The 21,331-nt window shown below is 42.1% G+C and overlaps 1 protein-coding gene across 5 annotated transcripts in view; it reads left to right on the top strand.

Moving 5' to 3' along the window:
- MGAT5 (alpha-1,6-mannosylglycoprotein 6-beta-N-acetylglucosaminyltransferase) overlaps positions 1-21,331 on the top strand; it is a 172,701-nt gene that overhangs the window by 1,147 nt on the left and 150,223 nt on the right. For all 5 annotated transcript variants that reach the window (XR_004002604.1, XR_004002602.1, XR_004002603.1 and 2 more), the window contains exon 2: positions 13,193-13,360. Coding sequence is in view for 1 of the 5 variants with exons in the window: in XM_030579978.1 (XP_030435838.1) it covers positions 13,193-13,360 (168 nt within the window). In the remaining 4 variants the exon portion in view is untranslated. The remainder of the gene's footprint in view (positions 1-13,192; positions 13,361-21,331) is intronic.

The raw sequence follows: 21,331 nt of genomic DNA, 5'->3' as shown, positions 1-21,331 counted from the left end.
ATTAATAGCTGGCAGTGACCAACGCAGTTCCTGCGTTTCCACTGGCTGAGAACCAAAGTTTGTTCTTCAGCCTTGCCAGAGAGATTCTTCTCAAAATGGTCTGGTTTCAGTTCACATTATTCTTCTTTGTTGAAAGATGAATTGGAGTGTGTATAAAACCTTGGAAAACTGAGAACCCACGTGGAAGAGTCTCAGTGATACAAGGGGAAGGTGCTAGAGTTTGAAACATGCCTAAGAATTGAAAAGAAGTGTTGTCTTAGAAACACCATAAAAAATGATCACCCAGAACGTATCATACTCCTGTGATGATTAATATGAAGTTGCAGCAGCTGGGTTTATAGTAGAAAGGATGCAAACAGCACAGCTAGATCACATATATGTTGCCCCAACATTCAGCAATACGGAGCTGGAGAAAGTGTGTGAATGTGCCGATATCTGCTATGACCCCGCACATAGACTCGGCTTAATTCTATTTATCGGACAAGGTCAAAGTTATATACCCTGCCAGTAAATTACTTATTTTGCTTAGGTGAAGAAAAGGAAAAGCTTTTATTGATATGGTGATGCTTTAGTGTCATATGGTATACTCATCCAACAATAGTTCTGAAGCTTGCTTTCATGACATTGTATTGGGAGATGGAAGGGACCCAGTTGCGTTTTTAGTGTCAGGTGGGGCTGTCCTTAGACTAGTGCTTCACTCATAGGCACCAGCTTCCCCTCTGCCTGGTGGGTACTCGACCCCGGCCCCGCCTCTTCCAGCCTGTGGACCACCCTTGCCACAGCCCCACCCCGATTCCACCGCTTCCCCAACGTCCCCACCCCAATTCCACCCTCTTTCCCCAAATCCCCGCCTCTGCGTTACCTCTTCTCTGCCTCCTCCCCTGAGCGTGCCGCTTCCCCACTTCTCCCCCTCCCTCCCGGAAAGTCCTAAGTGCAAACAGCTGGGGGGGGGGGAGGCGAGAAGTACTGGGAGGGATTTGGAGGAGTGGGGACATGGCATGCTGTCGGGGGGAGAAGGAGACGAGGAGGGAGGAGCTTGCCTGCTGGTGGGTGCAGAAAACCCACTAATTTTTCCCCGGCAGTCAGCACTTATGCCTTCACCCATTCCCCACAGCGGGGAGAGGAAGACACCTCTTGCCACTTCTATAACAAAATGGCAGGTGAAATTGTGTTGATAAATGCAAAGCAATACACAATGGAAAAATAATCTCACCTATACGTACAAAGTGATGGAGTTTAAATTAGCTGATACCACTCAAGAAAGAGATCTTAGTGTCATCCTGAATAGTTCTCTGAAAACATCTGCTCAATGTGCACTGGCAGTCAAAATCTAACAATGTTAGGAACTATTAGGAAAGAGTTAATAAAACAGAAAATATCGTGATGACACTGTTTAAGAACATAAAAACTGCCATGCTGGGTAACACGTTTGGTCCATCTATCTCCATATCCTGTCTCTAACAGTGGCTAGTACCTGATGCTTCAGAGGGAATGAACAAAACAGGGTAATTTCAAGCTATCCATCCCTTATCATCCAGTCCCGGCTTCTGATAGTTGGAGGTTTAGGGACACCCGGAAATGGAGTTCCACCCCTACCATCTTGGCTAATAGCCATTGATTATACTTATCCTCCATGAATTTATCTAATTCTTTTTTTAAGAGCTGAGCAGCCTTCAGTGGTGAAAGAACAGGGTAACGACTATTTAGAAAAGCTGGACGTGCACAAGTCCATGGGTCCAGATCTAATGCATCCCAAGTGCTGAGGGAATTGGCTGATGTGATTCCAGAGCCATTAGCCATTATCTTTGAAAAACTTGTGGCAATCGAGCGAGGTCCCGGACTACTGGGAAAAGGCAACTATTGTGCCTGTCTTTTAAAAAGGGAAGAAGGAGAACCTTGGGGAACTACAGCCTTACCTCAGTCCATGGAAAAATCATGAAGCAGGTCCTCAAGGAAACCATTTTGAAGCACTTGGAGGAGAGGAAGGTGATCAGGAACAGTCAGCATGGATTCATCAAGGGCACGTCATGCCTGACCAACCTGATTGCCTTCTGTGATGAGATAACTGGCTCCGTGGATATTGGGAAATCAGTGAACATGATATATCTTGACTTTTAGCAAAGCTTTTGATACGGTCTCCCACAGTATTCTTACCAGCAAGTTAAAGTAGTATGGGCTGGATGAATGGACTATAAGGTGAATAGAAAGCTGGCTAGATTGTCAGGCTCAACGGGTAGTGATCAATGGCTCCGATGTCTAGTTGGCAGCCGGTATCAAACGGAGTGCCCCAGGGGTCGGTCCTGGGGCCGGTTGTTTTCAACGTCTTTATTAATGATCTGGATATGGTCTTGGGGCCGGTTGTTTTCAACATCTTTATTAATGATCTGGATAATGGGATGGATTGCACCATCAGCAAGTTCACAGATGACACTAAGATGAGGGGAGAGGTAGATATGCTGGAGGGTAGGGTAGGTCATTTTGGACCCTATGACAAATAGGAGGATTGAGCCAAAAGAAATCTGATGAGGTTCAACAAGGACAAGTGCCGAGTCCAACACTTAGGATGGAAGAATCCCATGCACTGCTACAGGCTCGGGACCAACTGGCTAAGCAGCAGTTCTGCAGAAAAGGACCTGGGGATTACAGTGAGAAGCTGGATGAGAGTCAGCAGTGTGCGCCTGTTGCCAAGAAGGCTAATGGCATATTGGGTTGCAGTTAGTAGGAGCACTGCCAGCAGATCGAGGGAAGTGATTATTCCCCTCTATTCAGCCATGATGAGGCCACATCTGGAGTGTTGCATCCAGTTTTGGCCCCCCCATTACAGAAGGGATGTGGACAAATTGGAGAGAATCCAGTGGAGGGCAATGAAAATGATCAAGGGGGTGGGGCACACGACTTACGAGGAGAGCCTGAGGGAATTGGGCTTGTTTAGCCTGCAGAAGAGGCGAATGAGGAGGGATTTGATAGCAGCCTTCAACTACCTGAAGAGGGGTTCTAAAGAGGATATTCTCAGTGGTGGCAGATGACAAAACAAGAAGCAATGGTCTCAAGCTGCAGTGGGGGAGGTCTAGGTTGGATATTACAAAACACTATTTCACTAGGAGGGCGGTGAAGCACTGGAATGGGTTACCTAGGGAGGTGGTGGAATTTCCATCCTTAGATGTTTTTAAGGCCCGGCTTGACAGTGCCTTGGCTGGGATGATTTAGTCGGTATTGGTCTTGCTTTGAGCAGGGAGTTGGACTAGATGACCTCCTGAGGTCTCTTCCAAGCCTAATTTTCTATGATTCTATATAAAATTTTAGTTCGTACTGACTTCCCTAGTGCTTTTTATGTAGCCTTTTGTTAAACTAGGCAAATATCCAGATGAGTTGGTTTACTGCCCTGAAAGACCCTGGTTGAGAACCACTGACATAGTGGCATTATAATATTTTCTGTCATGTTATCTAACCTTTCCCTAATCATTCCTAATGTTCTGTTAGTTTTTTTGACTACTGCTGCACATTGAGTAGATGTTCTCCCAGAACTATTCACAATGACTCCAAGATTTTTTTGTTGTGTGGCAACAGCTAATTTAGACCTTCATCATTTTGTCTGTATAGCTGGGATTATTTTTTCTAATACCCTTGGTATGCCCAGTCTTTGAATACTGCATGCATTTCTGATCACCTCATATCAAAAGAGAAATTAGAATCAGAAAAGGTTCAGAGAGAGAATGCGTAGGTGTGAAATTGCTGTGAATTGTGAGTAGTCCAAAATCCAAACTCATTTACATCATTCTCTTCAGAGACCATCTTGAACCCAGTATGATTCAGTCCACTGCTAATTTTTACTACAGGTTCCCAGTACTTACGTCTGCTGTGACTGTGATTATCTATATATTGTTATCTCTGCTTAAAATCTGTCGTTGCCATTTACTGAGAAACTTGATCTGTCAGTTCAGATGTGTGAAGTGATTTTTCAGTTTAGATATGTGAAGTGATTCAAGAGATGCTGAATAAAAAATAATCAAAAACTTGACAATTGCTTGTGTGTTTTTTGATCTTTTCCATTTCAGTTCTGATTTTTGCTGTATCTTCATAAAATTACATTTAGTAAAACAGTTTTAAAAAGTAAAACCAGGTATTTAGTCCCAAGTTTAATCATGTATTTCTCTGAATCTTTTACCTACTATTGACAGCACTTATATATAGTAAGTTTCACTGTTTCCTTTCTCCCATGTTTGTGTGGGTCCTTAAACTGAAACAGAGGAGAAATAAAGATTTTTTTTTTTAAATAGGGAAAATGTGTAAAACCCACAGATATTGGCAAGGGCTCCCATATGGGCATATTATTCAAACTCTTGCTTTAAAAAAAGAGGGGCGGGGGAGGGAGAGGGAAGGCTAGACTTCAGGTTGATGCTGTCCCTTTAAATCTGATGTAACTGTGTGTTCCTGGCACATGTTTTCAGCTTGCTTTGTCACCTGTTGTGATGGAGAGTAGTCTCCCTTTTAGACTATCTCAAGTTAATTGCTAATTAGTCATTGAGATTATTTCCTCTTCAACATTTTATCAAAATGAAATCTTAATGGTGTTTCTTCTAGACCTGTACAAGTAAGTTACGATGCCCTAGATTAGGGCTGCATGCTCACGTAGTTAGGAGCCGTTCATTTTCTTTGTGGGTATCCTCTTTCACTTCAGTGTGTGGGATGAAAGCACCTCTTTACAGCAGATGCCAGAGATGCTGGGAGGGTATGCAGTTTCTGTTACTGCTTTGTTTCCTCTGAGAAGATTCTGGTGTTTCCGTGAATGTGTTTGCTCATGAGGTTAAGGTCACCATCCCCTAGGCAGCTGACTATTATATTGCTAGGTGGCTTAGATAACAACTAACCCTTGTTCTGTGATTGTTTTTATTTGTGTCTGGCAGCCTGCAGGCATACCAACTTGTATTGTGATCCCATTAAATATCACAAGCTAAGCAGAGTTGGGTTAGATTGTATGGAAGACCTCCCACAAAGAAAGCCCAGATTTCTGCAAAGAATGGTGATGTTCATTCAGTTGATGGTGCTCTTCCCTTTGAATCAGTACTTAGCCAGTGTCCCATCATTAAGTAAGGGTGCTGTAGCCTCAGCTGATCAGCAAAACATAGAGTGTCACTTGTCATCAGAGGTTTCATAGCATCTTTTGTAAAATTAGGGCTGCATTAATGTGTTCTAGCCAAAATTCAAGTACACAGGATGTCATTAGCTAAAGTGGGCCCTAGGGGAGGCGGGGGACGGAGGGCTCTGCGTGTGCTGCCCTTGCCGCGCCTCCAGCTATCTTCCCCGAAACTCCTATTGGCTGCATTTCCCCATTCCCAGCCAATGGGAACTGTGGGGGATGGTGCCTGAAGGCAAGGGCAATGCACAGAGCCCTCTGCCCCCCTCCCCTGCCCGGGGGTCGCAGGGACCTGATGCCGGCCACTTTTGAGAGCAGCATAGGCAGGGGCGGCTCTAGACATTTTGCCGCCCCAAGCATGGCAGGCAGGCTGCCTTTGGGACCAGCAGACCCTCCGCAGGCAAGCTGCCAAAAGCAGCCTGCCTACCGCCCTCGCGGCAACCGGCAGAGCGCCCCCAGTGGCTTGTCGCCCCAAGCATGCACTTGGCATGCTGATACCTGGAGCCACCCCTGAGCACAGGGCCCACAGATCTGGGCCACAGTTTGCCCACTCCTGCTCTAATCCTAACCTACTTCACAGGAAACAAACTTACTGTTCTTGTTTAAGAAAAGAGAGTGAGATCCTTAGCTAAACAGGTGCTATGTAAGTGCAAAGTAACAATAATTAAATATATATACTTTGCAGCCTCACACATTTTATGTGCAAATTGGCGATTTTGAAGATGAAGGATTAAGATGTTTGCAGTAAAGTATTTTCAGTGACAGTATGACTAGTGCTCTGTTTAAAGAATAATGAATAAGAATAATGCCATACTTGAGTTGGGTGTCCATTGGGCAGTGCATCGAATTAAGTCTCAAACTTTTAATATACCTAACTATTTTATTTGAAGGCCAAATCCTTGTTAATGGTCAGTATTTATCACAGTAGTCAGAAGATGCTGATCCACTATTCAATGAAAGCCTCCCCAAACTGTTGCCATGTTTCTGAAGCCTCATCCTTTAATAGCCATTGAACAATCACAACTCTCCTGATACCTCCATTTGTTTTGTCTCCTTTTGAAAATAGTCAGTCCATTTTAATTTTCACACAGCAACATTTTTTTTTTACCGATTTACATATTTCCTCTATTTTATACCTGGTGTTCTAGACATGGGCATCTTTTAACTTTGGTCTGTGTGTAATTTTATTTTTAAACATTAGAATAGTATAAATGGGGGTGGGTGGGAAAATTTTTTGTTTTCATCACATCAGATAGACACACATCCTTAGCTTCCCCTCCTGCTTTTTAATTTGCACCCAAGTGATAACTTTCAGGTGCTTGCCTGTTTTCCTACTCTGCAGCCTGCCCCAATTAGTGCAGTTGGCAGCATTGTAGAAGGCCCTTTTTTTGTGTTACTCTTCTCACTGTACTTTGTACACTGCCACACTGCAGGCAACATTGTTTTTTAATCTTTAATTCTACCTTATTTCTGGTTTTACTCCTTCGGCATTGTACTTTTATGCAGGTTCCTTGCTCTCCTTTTTCCCTTCAGTCTGATATTAGTGGCAGCGGCCTCTGGAGCCCTGCCTTTAAATTATTTTCGTGGAACTGTTTAACACATTCATTGTAACTTGTTTTAAATGTTGTTTGTCTGGCCAGGGTGGATCAGACATGATCATTTTCAAATTGGTCAGTTCCTAGTTTGGAACAAGTTATAAATAAAATTTTAAAATGCTGTATGCTTGGTTTGCCACTTAGCCGCACAGACCATTTTTAAACCTTGCTAATACATCTTCGAGCCTTCTTCTGAATGGATCTTTTAAGTGACTGCTGCCCTTTAGGTAGTTTGAACGTTCTTCTGTGGCTCAGTGAGACCTGAACTATTGAGATATGGGCTATTTGGTTCCCCATTATTGCTTCCTAGCCCTGTAGGGTGGAGTCTATTTGAATGTCAATCCGGTCGTTTTTCAAGGCTCTGTCATTAAAGAACTACCATGGTAGCACTGTCTCGGCCTTCCCTAGGAGCCAGCAGTATTTTCTCTACCTAACTTTTTTGGGTCACTGTCATTCCTTTTGAATATGGAAATCCAATTAGTTTATTGTCACCAATGGCATAATACTAAAACCCTGACTTTAGTGAGAGAGGATGCTAGACTGACGATCAACATTACATTTAATCATCAAGAAGCTTTACATATGAAATATTCCTTAACAAAATTATAGGGGAACAGAATTTCAATAAATTCCCATGAATGATATGTTTTAAAATAGGGTGTTTCTGATTAACATCTTGCTTCTATAATTTCACCCCTTCTGCTTTATCATCAGGCATGACTTTAACAATCAATATCATGGGAACAGTTAGGCTTAAAGATTAATTCTTTATGTTGTTTAAAAGCTGGGGTTTCAAAATTTTAGGTGGCACATTATATGAACTGTTTTCTAGCTTTAGAAATTTCAGAGAGATTAATGGGAAGGTAGGGAACCTGAGGGCAACAGTAATAAGAACATGCATTTACAGAGGCTAACAATGTGCTCAACATGATGGTTCCAAAACACTTAAATGTTTTAATATCAGCAATCATTCCTAGCCCTCTCTCATAGTTCAGGGCAACTGTACCTCTGTTCCTCTTCGGTGGTCCAGCAATGGCACCTGCTCTAGGCTTCATTCTCCTCTGGCTTTCTCCTCTCTTATCATAGAATATTAGGGTTGGAAGGGACCTCAGGAGGTCATCTAGTCCAACCCCCTGCTCAAAGCAGGACCAATCCCCAGACAGATTTTTACCCTAGTTCCCTAAATGGCCCCCTCAAGGATTGAACTCACAACCCTGGGTTTAGAGTGGAAATACCCTTCTGACCAGGGTATTCCAGATTGCACGGACCCCTGCCTATACTGTAACAACCAAGCCAGAGACTCTGCCTAAGCAGGCCTGCTTAGGTTCTCTTCAGAGACTAGTAATAGAGTAATTGCCCACTATTATAAGGTACCACACAGCACTTCGTATGCAAGTCAGTTTAAAATCACTACAGAGAGAACACATTTAAAAACAATTATCCCCCATCCCTCCCCGCATGCATGCGAATAACCTTACTAGAGACCGTCCCGACCATAACTTGGGCTCTGGCAGGAGCAGTCCCTCAAAACCCTATCCAAGGGGTTTCCTCATGGTTTCAACTTCATTACAGCTTCAGCTCAGATCAAGCACAGAGTCTTCCCTAAGGACTGGAACCCTCTATAGACCTGTCCACTTGCACAATCAGGAAGAAGGCCTGGAGTCTATTTAAAACAAGGCTATTTACCCCAAAATCCTTTATCTGTTGGTTCCTGGAGAATTCAGTTTGAACTAGTATATACAAACCTCTCCAGGAGGTGGCTTCAAATGGCTAATAATGGGAGGAATTAGATTAGCATCACTCTGCTCTAGAGGAGTTACATGTGATTCTATAATAATACACACCCTCTATCTATAGCAAGTGCTTAATGGTAATCAAGAATTGCATTGGTCCAAAATCCAGAGCTTGCTCTATCAGTGCCAAAAATACATTGCTACTCTGGACAACTGACACCTTTAAGATCTTTTATGTTACATATCTTGTAAATGGAGCTCCCATCCTATATAGCAATTTTTCTCAACCTAGGGGTTGTGGGATGGGTTTACGGGGGTTGCAAGCAGGGACGGCATTGGGAGTAGGAAGCAGGGCAACTACTTGGGGACCCACGCCACAGGGGGCCCTGGGAAGTGAATGTACATGTTTCGGTCATGTGCCCCGCAAGGGTGCGGAAGCCCTGTGGCCAACGCTGAAGGTAGGGGCTTGCAAGTTTTTCTAGTGGGAGGAGGGTTTCATATTTTGTTTTGTCACCAGCTCAAAAAGGTTGAAAAACACAGCATTTCCAGTATCCTTAAAATAGGTGTAATTCATTTTCCTACTCCCAATGCCATCCCTGCTTGCAACTTAACAGCCTTTCCATATTTGTGCAAACTTCCTCTTGTTTGCACAAATATTTGACTGCTGATTAAAAACTCATTAGAAACACTAAAAACCATATGACAAAACTAAACCCAGTGTAAAGCAAGCAAATCTCTGCGTATGAATTATAATTGAAAATTCTGCCACATGTCAGATTATAGATCAGAAAACCATTTGATTTTAAAGTTATGAAAAGAAGATAATTACACATTTTAAACCTATTTTTGCATGATTAACAGCATAGTGGTAGCATCTGTTGAATATTTGTAAATTCTTGAGATAGTGCCATAAATAGGCAAACTCCAGGACATTCAAAGTTTAGGCCAGCACTGTAATCCTTCTATAATTATGTCCTTTTCTCCCCTTTCCCACATTGTCTTTACCTCATGACAGTCTGTCAACTTTTCTGTAACATTTTCTGAATTCCGAATTTTATACTTTTTATTTGTTATTCATTAATCAACTTCCTCATATTCTTCCTATGTTGTTTTGCACAATATGCATTTTTTTTCCCTGCTCTACTTGCATGGGGTGGCTCTAGTGATATGGTATATTACATTATTGGTATATGGTATAAAAGTCAGCGTTTGCATGACCACAAAGAAGCCAAATGTATACGGCCCTACCAAATTCACAACCATGAAAAATGTGTCCCAGACTGTGAAATCTGGCATCCTCCCAGGAAGTCTGGTCTTTTGTGTGCTTTTACCCTATACTATACAGATTTCATGGGGAGACCAGTGTTTCTCAAACTGGGGGTCCTGACCCAAAAGAGAGTTGCAAGGTTATTTTAGTGGGGGTCACAGTATTGCCACCCTTCCTTCTGTGCTGCCTTCAGAGCTGGGTGCCTGGCTAACAGCCGCTGCTCTCTGGCCACCCCACCAGCAGCAGTGCAGAGGTAAAGGTGGCAATACCATACCGGGCCACCCTTACTTCTGCGCTGCTGCCTTCCGAGCTGGGCGGCCGGAGAATGGTGGTTGCTGACTGAAGGCCCAGCTCTGCAGGCAGCAGCGCAGAAGGTAGGGATGGCAGTACCATACCAGGCCATCCTTACTTCTGGATTGCTGCTGGCAGTAGCTCTTCCTTCAGAACTGGGATCCCAGCCAGCAGCTGCCACTTTCCAACTGCCCAGCCACCAGTAGCAACCACAGCACAGTACCGCAATCCTCCCTACAATAACCTTGCGATCATCTCCCCTTGCGCACACGCATACACACACACCTTTTTTGTATCAGGACCCCTACAATTACACCAACATGAAACAACACATTTAAATAGCTGAAATCATGAAATAAATGGATTTTAAAATCCTATGTCAGAGAAATTGACCAAAGTGGACCACGAATTTGTTAGGGCCCTAATGATGTAACAGTGTGAAAGTTATTTGCTGGCTTTGCTCAGTCTGAATGAGAACTGAGCCCTGTTTTTTTAGTGATGGGGCATTTTTCATTCACTAGAACATCCCATAGGCTGTTCATTTAATGGAACACAAATGTGGAGCTAAATCTCATTACTGTAGCATTTGAGTGTAATATAAGGATTTGGGTATTATGCTTTTCAATCAAGGAGAATAGTTTCCTTGTTTACAAGTAAAAACTGTAAAATAACTTGATCCTGATGATTTACATGTCCAAATAAGCACTGAATGCTAAGTTCTAGCTGCTGCTTGCAGAGTTTCTGTACCACTGTTACAAACGATAAATCCATTTATCACTTTTAACAGTTTAATTTGTGCTGCAGTCAGGATTGTTAATTTTGACTGGTTTTAAAACAAGAACTCACAAGTTCATTGGTATACACAGGATAACTGGTTACAAGCGTGTGTATATTGCCTACCCTATTACCATAATATCTGAATAGAAAAAACGTGTGTGTAAATTACCTGCATATATAACTATATAAGCAGATGTATAATACAAGTATATATACAAACACAGATACAGCATGCGTAAATGTATATGGATACAGTTTTATCTTAATTATAAAGACACACACATAGATATCCAGCTATGTAAATTATAGAAATTCAGTTTGTGATCTGTTTCTTACAGTGTGCTTCACAAAATAGTTATATAGATCAGTTCTGTGACCAGAGGAGCGTATGTCTTAATTTGCACAGAATGGAAAAATAGTTCTTGCATAGGGTAATTGTTCATGAATGAGATATTCCTGAGTGCTAATATTAATTCCAGTCTAGTTTTTGTCTTGATTAATTTAATTCTCATCCATGATGATCATAAATAGTACCTGGGCGATCAACTAGTTTTATATGTAAATATTCTAGGACTGTCAAGTGATAAAAATCACAATTAATCGTGCTGTTAATAATAGAATACCATTTATTTAAATATTTTTGGATGTTTTTCTACATTTTCAAATATATTGATTTTAATTACAGCATAGTGTACAAAGGGCTAATTTTATATTTATTTTTATAACAAATATTTGCACTATAAAAAACCAAATAAATAGTATTTTTTTCAATTCTCCCATGACAGGTACTGTAGTGCAATCTCTTGATCATGAAAGATGAGCTTACAAATGTAGAATTATGTACAAAAGAAACTGGCATTCAAAGATAAAACAATGTAAAACTGTAGAGCCTATAAGTCCACTCAGTTCTACTTCTTGTTCAGCCAATCGCTCAGACAAACAAGTTTGTGTACATTTGCAGAAGATAATGCTGTCTGCTTCTTGTTTATAATGCCATCTGAAAGTGAGAACAGGTATTTGCATGGCACTGTTGTAGCCAGTGTCACAAAGCATTTACATGCCAGGTGCGCTAAAGATTCTTACGTCCCTTCATGCTTCAGCCATCATTCGAGAGGATATCCGTCCATGCTAATGGTGGGTTCTGCTTGATAATGATCCAAAGCATTGTGGACTGACATGTTCATTTTCATCATCTGAGTCAGATGCCACTGGCAGAAGGTTGATTTTCTTTTTTGGAGGTTTGGATTTTGTGATTTCTGCATCGGAGATTTTGGACGGCACCTCAGAGTCTTAAACCTTGGGTCAAGTGTTGTATCTGTCTGTAGAAATTTAACACTGGTGCCTTCTTTGTGTTTTGTTACATCTGCAGTGAAAGTGTTCTTAAAATGAGCAACGTGTACTGGGTCATCATCAGAGACTGCTATAACATGAAATATATGGCAGAATGCTGGTAAAACAGAGTAAGAGATGTACAATTCTCCCCCAAGGAGTTCAGTCATAAATTTAACTAATGCATTGGTTTTTTAATGGGCAGCATCAGCATGGAAGCATGTCCTCTGAACGGTGGCCAAAGCATGAAGGAGCATATGAATGTTTAGGATATCTGATACATAAATATCTTGCAATACCAGCTACAAAAGTGCCATGCAAACATCTGTTCTCACTTTCAAGTGACATTGTAAATAAGAAGTGGGCAGCATTATCTCCCATAAATGTAGACAAATTTGTTTGTTTTAGTGATTGGCTGAACAAGAAGTATGACTGAGTGGACTTGTAGGCTCTAAAGTTTTACATTCTTTTGTTTTTGAGTGCAGTTATTTAACAAAAAAAAATCTACATTTGTAAATTGCACTTTCACGATCAAGAGATTGCACTACTGTACTTGTATGAGGTGAAGTGAAAAATAATATTTCTTTTATCATTTTTACAATGAAACTTTATAATAAAAAATAATATAAAGTGAGCACAGTACACCTTGTATGCTTTGTTTTAATTGAAATTAATATATTTGAAAATGTAGAAAAACATCAAAAATATTTAATAAATTGGTATTCTGTTTAACAGTGTGATTAAAACAGCGATTAATTTTTTTGAGTTAATTGCGTGAATTAACTGCGATTAATTGACAACTCTAATATATTTATATGATGAGAGGAGCTCCACAACAGATTTCTAAATACAATCTGATTTCTCCAACAATTTTAAGACACTTGCTGTGGCTGAGGGGGGACCTGTAATGGTGAAATGGTATGTGATCACTGCTGGGCTGCAGAGTAGTATTTGCATTAGCTTCTCTTTTTTTATTTGATTGATATGAGGTGTCAGTGATGAGTGTCTGATGTGTCGATGTGGTATCCAGTGTGATGTTACATGGTTTGTTTTTCATTTGTTATAGATCTAAAGAAAACTCTTGCAGTCTTATTGGATAATATCTTGGAGCGTATTGGCAAGCTAGAGTCCAAGGTGGAGAACCTTGTAATTAATGGCACAGGAGCAAACTCTACCAACAGTACCACCACTGCTGCTCCCAGCTTAGGAGCAGTTGAAAAGCTCAATGTAGCAGGTAGGTGTGAAAACTGTTGAATTCCAACCTTATTTTATCGTGTAAAGACACAGTAACACTGATACCCTTTAGCTGAAAGCACTACATGTTATGAGCTCTTCAGAAATAAGATGGCAGAACTGATTAATTGGTTTTCATTTGGGGAACCCCAAAGTAAAAACTGAAACTGTGTCATAAAAAGATGTGAGTTACTGGTCTCCTTCTAGTGGAGTGGAAAATTAGCTGCTACACAGGCTTCACACTACATAACTGGGTTGTCAACCTCTACTGAAAGAGGCTTGTGAATAGAGAATGGACTAGTTTGAGTGCAGTGATGCAGGCAAGGACTGAAGTGTAATAGCAGAACTGGAATGGGGGTCTTGAAAGCCATATTGTTGGATTTGAAACCATTTAATCGCTCATGCCCATTTAATACATTTTCACAGTATATAGGGACAGATTTGGGAGAGGAGGCAGTACACTAACATTTTGTCCCAATCTCAAGAAGTTTGATTACTTGGTTTTGTGCAAATCTGTCCTCGTGTTTTGTCTGTCCTTTAACAGATTTTAATAGGGTAGCCAATACCTAGCCAAATAAGCAATAAAGCAGATTTTTTAATAACTTTTAATTACACCGCAGCCTCAGCATCAACCAAGATGTAAAAATCTCCTTCCCTGTTATGTCCAGTAGTTCCTGTGGTTTGACAAGAAAAGCACATACTGCACAATCCTATTTGTTAGAATAGATAGTCTTTAGTTTAAACGTGTCATAGTTTGAATAAAATGTCATTTGAAAAGTTCTCTTACTAGTTTTAGTTTTGTTGGGCTGACATTTTTGTTGACATCTCTCAGTGTATTTAAGTCCAGTGGCAGCAGTATGTCTCTAGGACTGTGTATCCACATAGGGCTAGAGTCTTTCAGCAGTCCTGCACTAAATGCTGCACACACATGACCCACCAGCCAGAGATTGCTATCCCCAGTTCCCTGTCTGCCTCTGGTGCCGGTGGGCCCAAGCAGGTATCCAGTGCTCTTGTTCGTTTGGGAGTTATTGCTTCCACCCCACAACCAGGTTTTCCAGTCCAGGCATGGGATCATAGCCAGACTGTGCATAGCCGTAAGAACATAAGAACGGCCATACTGGGTCAGACCAAAGGTCCATCTAGCCCAGTATCCTGTCTTCCAACAGTTGCCAGTGCCAGATGCCCCAGAACAGGTAATCATCAAGTGATCCATCCTGTTGCCCATTTCCAAAGCTGGTGAGTGGGAGGGGTGGGGAGGGGAGGGGCGGAGGGAGGAGAGGTAAGGACAGGAATTTCAACAGCCTGAGGCCTTGTCTACACCCAGGTTTTGTACCAGTATAACTATTTCAGATAGGTTGTAATTTTTTTGTACCCCAATAAAATGGTACAACCCTTAATGTGAATGCGGTGGTATCAGTATAATGTTGCCTTATATTGATGTAGTTTATTCTCCTTCTCTATGGCAGCGTTCCCCAACTAGGTGCCCATGGGCACCATGCGGGCATCTAAATGTGCTCGCGTCCTGGCGGCGGTCTAGCATCTGCCGAAATGCCTTCGAAATTCAGCAGCATTTCAGCGGCGACGCCTCTCGATGATGCTGCTTGCCGTCGACAAGCGACGTCATTGAGAGGCGGTGCTGCCGAAATACTACCAAATTCAGTGGCATTTCGGCGGATGCTCGACCCGCCACGGTTCTTCATCTGGCACCCCCCAGACAAAAAGGTTGGGGACCACTCTCTATGGTAATGGCTCTGCTGATATAAGACACCTTTATAGCAATATAACTGTGTCCACACTAGGCGCTGTACCACTTTAATTAAGCCAGTGTAGTTAAAGCAATACAGTCTTCATGTGTAACCAAGGCCTGAGCTGTGCTGCAGGCAAAGAGGGAGTGAGTGGTTGTGGGTATGCAGAGAACTCGTGCTCAGATACTATGGTAATATGGGCCATATAATACCTGGATAGATAATTAGGAAAGAAGAACTTAGTCATGGATGGAGAAGGAGTTGAGTGGCACCCTGCTCATATTATTTTGTCCAGTTTCCTGGGAAATTTCACTAGCTTATAATGATGGCTGTTTAAACATGACTCTAAAATCTTAGGTACAGTTAAATAATTTTGACCCTCAGGACCAAGTAAAGCTTTCTGGCCAGCTTTGATAATGCTCTCTAATGTAACTCAGTAATGCTCAGCAGTATCAGTTTCTTTCCTGTTATGAAATGGAATTCACAACAAAAATAAGATACTGTAACAAGGCACTTTTAGGAGAACGTGTCACTTCCCAGGTTGTTAAATTGTAATGGCCGTCACTTGAAACATACTGCCATTACTCAGTCACACGCTTCCTCTCTTGTCTTACTGTTGAAGATAATTGTGTATAGCGTGGCAGGAATAATAGTGCTACAGTACTATTTTTATTATTTCTGGGCGTTTACTTTTACATTATAAATGTCTAGATTATTTATTCTTGCCTCTTACTAGGTGCATGAATAAAAGGTTAAGATGTATCTTGCTCAAATTGCTACTTAAACTTTTCTGACTTACTTGTTGCTCTGCTTTTGGAGGAGAAAACTGAAATAATAAAGACAAATCACAAGTCAAGATTTTAGTCCTTAAAAGATCCTTACAGTCTGACCGATTTTCACAGTCCATGTTGTTTTTATATTGCTACCTAGGATGTTTATTTTGCTCAAGCAGAGCTCTAAGCACCTTGATGAGAGAAGATTTATTCAAATTGTCACAGTCAGATTCAGTACTCACAATTTGTCAGACCACTCTGTTTGTTAGCAAAAGCGCTCTGCTAATACACCCAGAAAATGTGAGCACCATAAAAGGCTCAAACCACCTTATTTATACAGATAAAAGGGCACAAAATTTACAAGATTACAAAGGGAGCAGAACTGATACGTTTACCTATGCCTAGACACATATCTCCTGTCCTTATTAACTCTCCCCAATCTCCTGTTAATGTCCCACCATCAGTTTAAGTGGACCCATTGTTCAATACCTTAATGTTCCTCTTCCTGACAACTTTATCTCAACATTCCTCATTCCTGCTTAAAGGAACATACAGCATTTCTTTAATTCATTCTACTTCTATGATATAATTCATTCTACTTTCACAACATAATTCCTTTTTCCCCCTCATAACATCTTCCTAGAAGCAAGGAAAGAGTTTCCTATGGAGTTCCTTTGAGGAGCTGGCAAAAAGGGACACTGTCTTAAGTTTCTAATGGACTTCGAGCTGCTCTTTTCCTTGTTTGTGCATCCACATTGCCAATGCAAGAAATTACTAACAAATTCTCACCAAGGCAGTATCAAATACAGCATCCTGCTTCGGCAGGAGTCTCGTATAGCTTTCAGTGCTAATGTTAGTTAAAGGCTTGTGCCAAGGTAGTGGAGGAACTGCACAATTGCTATAAAGCGTGTTCTCCTTTAAATTTTGATTCAGTACCAGCCATAAATTTTTAAAGCCAGGGAAGAACACAACAATCATCTAACCCAGGCCATAAAAAGTAACTCAGCAATTCCTAAAGTGGATAGAGTTATTCTGTCCATTTTCTTCTGGGTTTTGTCCGTTTCACAGTTTTAGCATCTATAGGCCCAATTTAAAATATATAGATATTTATCGGCAGTCATTCTGTGCTAACTTTCACAACTGCTATGTGCACTGTATTTGTACAGCGGCTACTAGGGTGCACTTGTTCTGTGGCCAAGAAAAGCTCTTCAGTCTCCTTAAGGCTTTCAGCTTTCATTGTCACTAAATTACCTTTTTTAAATGTAAAAAAGTCTGGGCTAAATTCTGCAGTCTTCAGTAGGAACCCGGGGGCAGGGGGAAGGGGGCTTTTTTTAAGAGCCAAATAGTTTGCTCTTCTGGTGCCTCCTTAGGTACATCTGAATTCTCAGGTAGCTTCAGGGCGGTACAGAACAGGTGAGTGGAATAAGGGTGGTGGAGGCTAAAGGAATGTACAGCACTGCAGCTGAAGATGCAGCTGCACCATTGCAGCATGTCTGGTGGAGACGCTCTGTGCTGGCGGGAGAGAGTTCTTCCATCAGTATAATAAAACCACCTCTGCGAATGGTAGAAGCTCTTTGTTGGTGTAACTTATGTCACCTAAGGGCGTGGTTTATTCACACCCCAGGTGACATATATTACATAACGAAGGCTATGTCTATATTACAGTTATGTCAGCATATCTTAAATTTCAGGGGTATGAGTAAACCGCCTCCTGAGATCTTCTCCAGCCCACGTAGCTTCTGCCATTCACAGAGGTAATTTTATTAGGCTGAAGGGAGAGCTCTCTCCTGCTAGCATAGAATGTCTTCACCAGGTGTGCTGCAGTGGCACAGCTGAATTGGTACAGTTGTGCTGCTGCAGCACTGTACATGTAGACATGCCCTTAATCTCATGTTCTTGCATGTTAAGAGGCCTATTGCCAGCCATTTCAAGCTAGAAGTTGGTTAGGTTGAATGTGAGGGTTTTGGTTTCTTTTTTCTTTTTCCTTTCCTTTCCTTTCCTTTCCTTTTCTTTCAACCAGAAATACTAGTCCTTCCAAAAGGCAGTTTCCTAGCTGTAATGATGTTGTACCAATTATATTAGACCAGTAAAAACCAGCAGGATCTTATTAAAGGGGACAAGGCAAAGATGCCACATTTATTATGATAACAATTTATGACTAATAACTAATATCTTAATTCTTATACACACACATTATACCTAATACACACACACACACACACACACACACACACACACACACACACACACTATACCTAATACCTATACACAAACACATACACACATTCACACACACACACACATCCACATTCATCAGGTGTTCTGCATCTGCTGTATAGTTACCAGTCCTGAAGATAGCATAAGTTCATGGCTTGATTTTGCAGCTTGAGTTCGTAGCTTGTGGCAGCTAACTGGCCAGGAAAGCTGGGCACAAGGCTGAGCTGGATCTCTGTTGGGCAGGCACCGATGTTCTTCCATGTTGGCAGCAGAATGTTACCCAGAGTCTCTCATCTTACCCTTCTTTTTTATAGGCTTTTAGGGCTTGTCTACATCAGAAAGTTGCAGCGCTGGTGAGGGAGTTACAGCGCTGCAACTTTGAAGGTGTACACATCTGCAGGGCATCACCAGCGCTGCAACTCCCTGTTTGCAGCGCTGGCCGTACTCCCGTTTTGTCTCGGGTGTAGAGGATCCAGCGCTGGTGATCCAGCGCTGGTAATCCAATGTAAACACTTACCAGCGCTTTTCTTGACCTCCGTGGAAGGAGGAAGCCTCTGGTAATCAAGCTGGTCTCCTTCCCCAGCTTGCTCTCGCGTTCCTGGAACCCCGAGCAAGCAGGTCTCCTTCCCTGCGGTTTGCAGGGGGGTTCGGGAACGCGAGAGCAAACCGGGAAAGGAGACCAGCTTCGCCGCGGTTTGCTCTCCCGTTCCCCGAGCAAGCAGGTCTCCTTCCCCGCGGTTTGCAGGGTGGCTCCGGGAACGCGAGAGCAAACCGCGGCGAAGCGGGTCTCCTTTCCCGGTTTGCTCTCTAGTTCCCGGAGCCCCGAGCAAGCAGGTCTCCTTCCCTGCGGTTTGCTGGGTGGCTCCGGGAACGCGAGAGCAAACCGGGAAAGGAGACCAGCTTCGCCGCGGTTTGCTCTCCCGTTCCCTGAGCAAGCAGGTCTCCTTCCCTGCGGTTTGCAGGGGCTCCGGGAACGCGAGAGCAAACCGCAGCGAAGCGGGTCTCCTTTCCCGGTTTGCTCTCTAGTTCCCGGAGCCCCGAGCAAGCAGGTCTCCTTCCCTGCGGTTTGCAGGGGGTTCGGGAACGCGAGAGCAAACCGCGGCGAAGCGGGTCTCCTTTCCCGGCTTGCTCTCTCGTTCCCGGAACCCCGAGCAAGCAGGTCTCCTTCCCTGCGGTTTGCAAGGGGTTCGGGAACGCGAGAGCAAACCGCGGCGAAGCTGGTCTCCTTTCCCGGTTTGCTCTCTCGTTCCCCGAACCCCGAGCAAGCTGGTCTCCTTCCCTGCGGTTTGCAGAGGGGTTCGGGGAACGCGAGAGCAAACCGCGGCGAAGCTGGTCTCCTTTCCCGGTTTGCTCTCCCGTTCCCCGAACCCCCCCTTGAAGCCGCCCAACAGCGCTGCAGTGTGGCCACATCTAACACCACTTGCAGCGCTGGTTGCTGTAAGTGTGGCCACTCTGCAGCGCTGGCCCTATACAGCTGTACTAATACAGCTGTAACTACCAGCGCTGCAAAATTTTAGATGTAGACATGGCCTTAGTTTGGATTCAAAGTCTATAGGTCTTGCTGTGTCACGCTGCCTCTGGGTTTAGATTGATCACCCATCAATTGCAGGCATGACTTTCAGCCTTGGACCTGGCTTTGATCTTCCTTCTGTTGTTCTGTTGTCCTTTTCTTTTGAGGGTGGATGCTTCTTACTTTGTTTAGGGCTGTTGTCTAGGTCTTCAGCCGTTGGTATTTGAACTTTATCTCATCAGGACAGGCTGGGGCTGGCAGTTGATTCCATCATTCATACATACCTCATTCACACATCTAAACTAATAAGATTGCAGCAGGGTTTGCAAAAATGAAGGTTGGAGAAAGCTTTTACAAAATGGAGTGAGTGTTTTAAAATGGGGTTTGAATTACAATATGGAACAGAAGTTACAGTGTAGGCAAGTGTAGTGAATGGTGAACAGAAGTTACATTAATAAAGTGAACAATTAAAAACAATTTCATTTATCAGTTCTACAATGAAGTTAAGAAGCCATCCAAATGTAGAACAGCACCCTGATAAAAATTAATCGTGATTAATCGCGCTGTTAAACAGTAATAGAATACCACTTATTTAAGTATTTTTGGATGTTTTCTACATTTTCAAATATATTGATTTCAATTACAACACAGAATACAAAGTGTACAGTGCTCACTTTATATTTATAGATAAATAGTACCTGAGTTATCAACTAATTTTTATATGTAAATATTCTAGGACTGTCAAGTGATTAAAAAAATTAATCACAATTAATTGTGTTGTTAATAATAGAATACCATTTATTTAAATATTTTTGGTTGTTTTCTACATTTTCAAATATATTGATTTTAATTACAACACAGTATACAAAGGGCTAATTTTGTATTTATTTTTGATAACAAATATTTGCACTGTAAAGAACAAAAAAAGTATATTTCAGTTCACCTAATACAAGTACTGTAGTGCAATCTCTTTATAGTGAAAACTGAACTTGCAAGTGTAGAATTATGTACAAAAAATAACTGCATTCAGAAATAAAACAATGTAAAACTTTAGAACCTATAAGTTCACTGAGTCCTACTTCAGTCATTCGCTCAGACAAACAAGTTTGGTTACAATTTGCAGGAGATAATGCTGCCCACATCCTGTTTACAATGTCAGCTGAAAGTAAGACCAGGCGTTCGCATGGCAGTGTTGTAGTACATCACACGATATTTACGTGCTAAATGTGCTAAAGATTCATATGTCCCTTCATGCTTCAACCACCATTCCAGAAGACATGCGTCCATGCTGATGATGGGTTCTGCTCAATAATGATCCAAAGCAGAATGGACCGACACATGTTCATTTTCATCATCTGAGTCAGATGCCAGAAGCAGAAGATTGATTTTCTTTATTGGTGCGTTGGGTTCTGTAGTTTCCTCATCGGAGTGTTGCTTTTTTAAGACATCTGAAAGCATGCTCCACACCTCATCCCTCTCAGATTTTGGAAGGTACTTCAGATTCTTAAACCTTGGGTTGAGTGCTTTATCTATCCTTAGAAATCTCACACTGGTGCCTTCTTTGCGTTTTATCAAGTCTGCTGTGAAAGTGTTCTTAAAACGAACATGTGCTGGGCCATCATCCGAGACGGCTATAACATGAAATATATGGCAGAATATGGGTAAAACAGAACAGGAAACATACAATTTTCCCCCAAAGAGTACAGTCACAAATTTAATTGACGCAT

Source organism: Gopherus evgoodei, chromosome 11, assembly GCF_007399415.2.
Source record: "Gopherus evgoodei ecotype Sinaloan lineage chromosome 11, rGopEvg1_v1.p, whole genome shotgun sequence".
Classification (NCBI taxonomy): Eukaryota; Metazoa; Chordata; order Testudines; family Testudinidae; genus Gopherus; species Gopherus evgoodei.
This window is presented reverse-complemented; position numbering and strand designations above follow the sequence as displayed.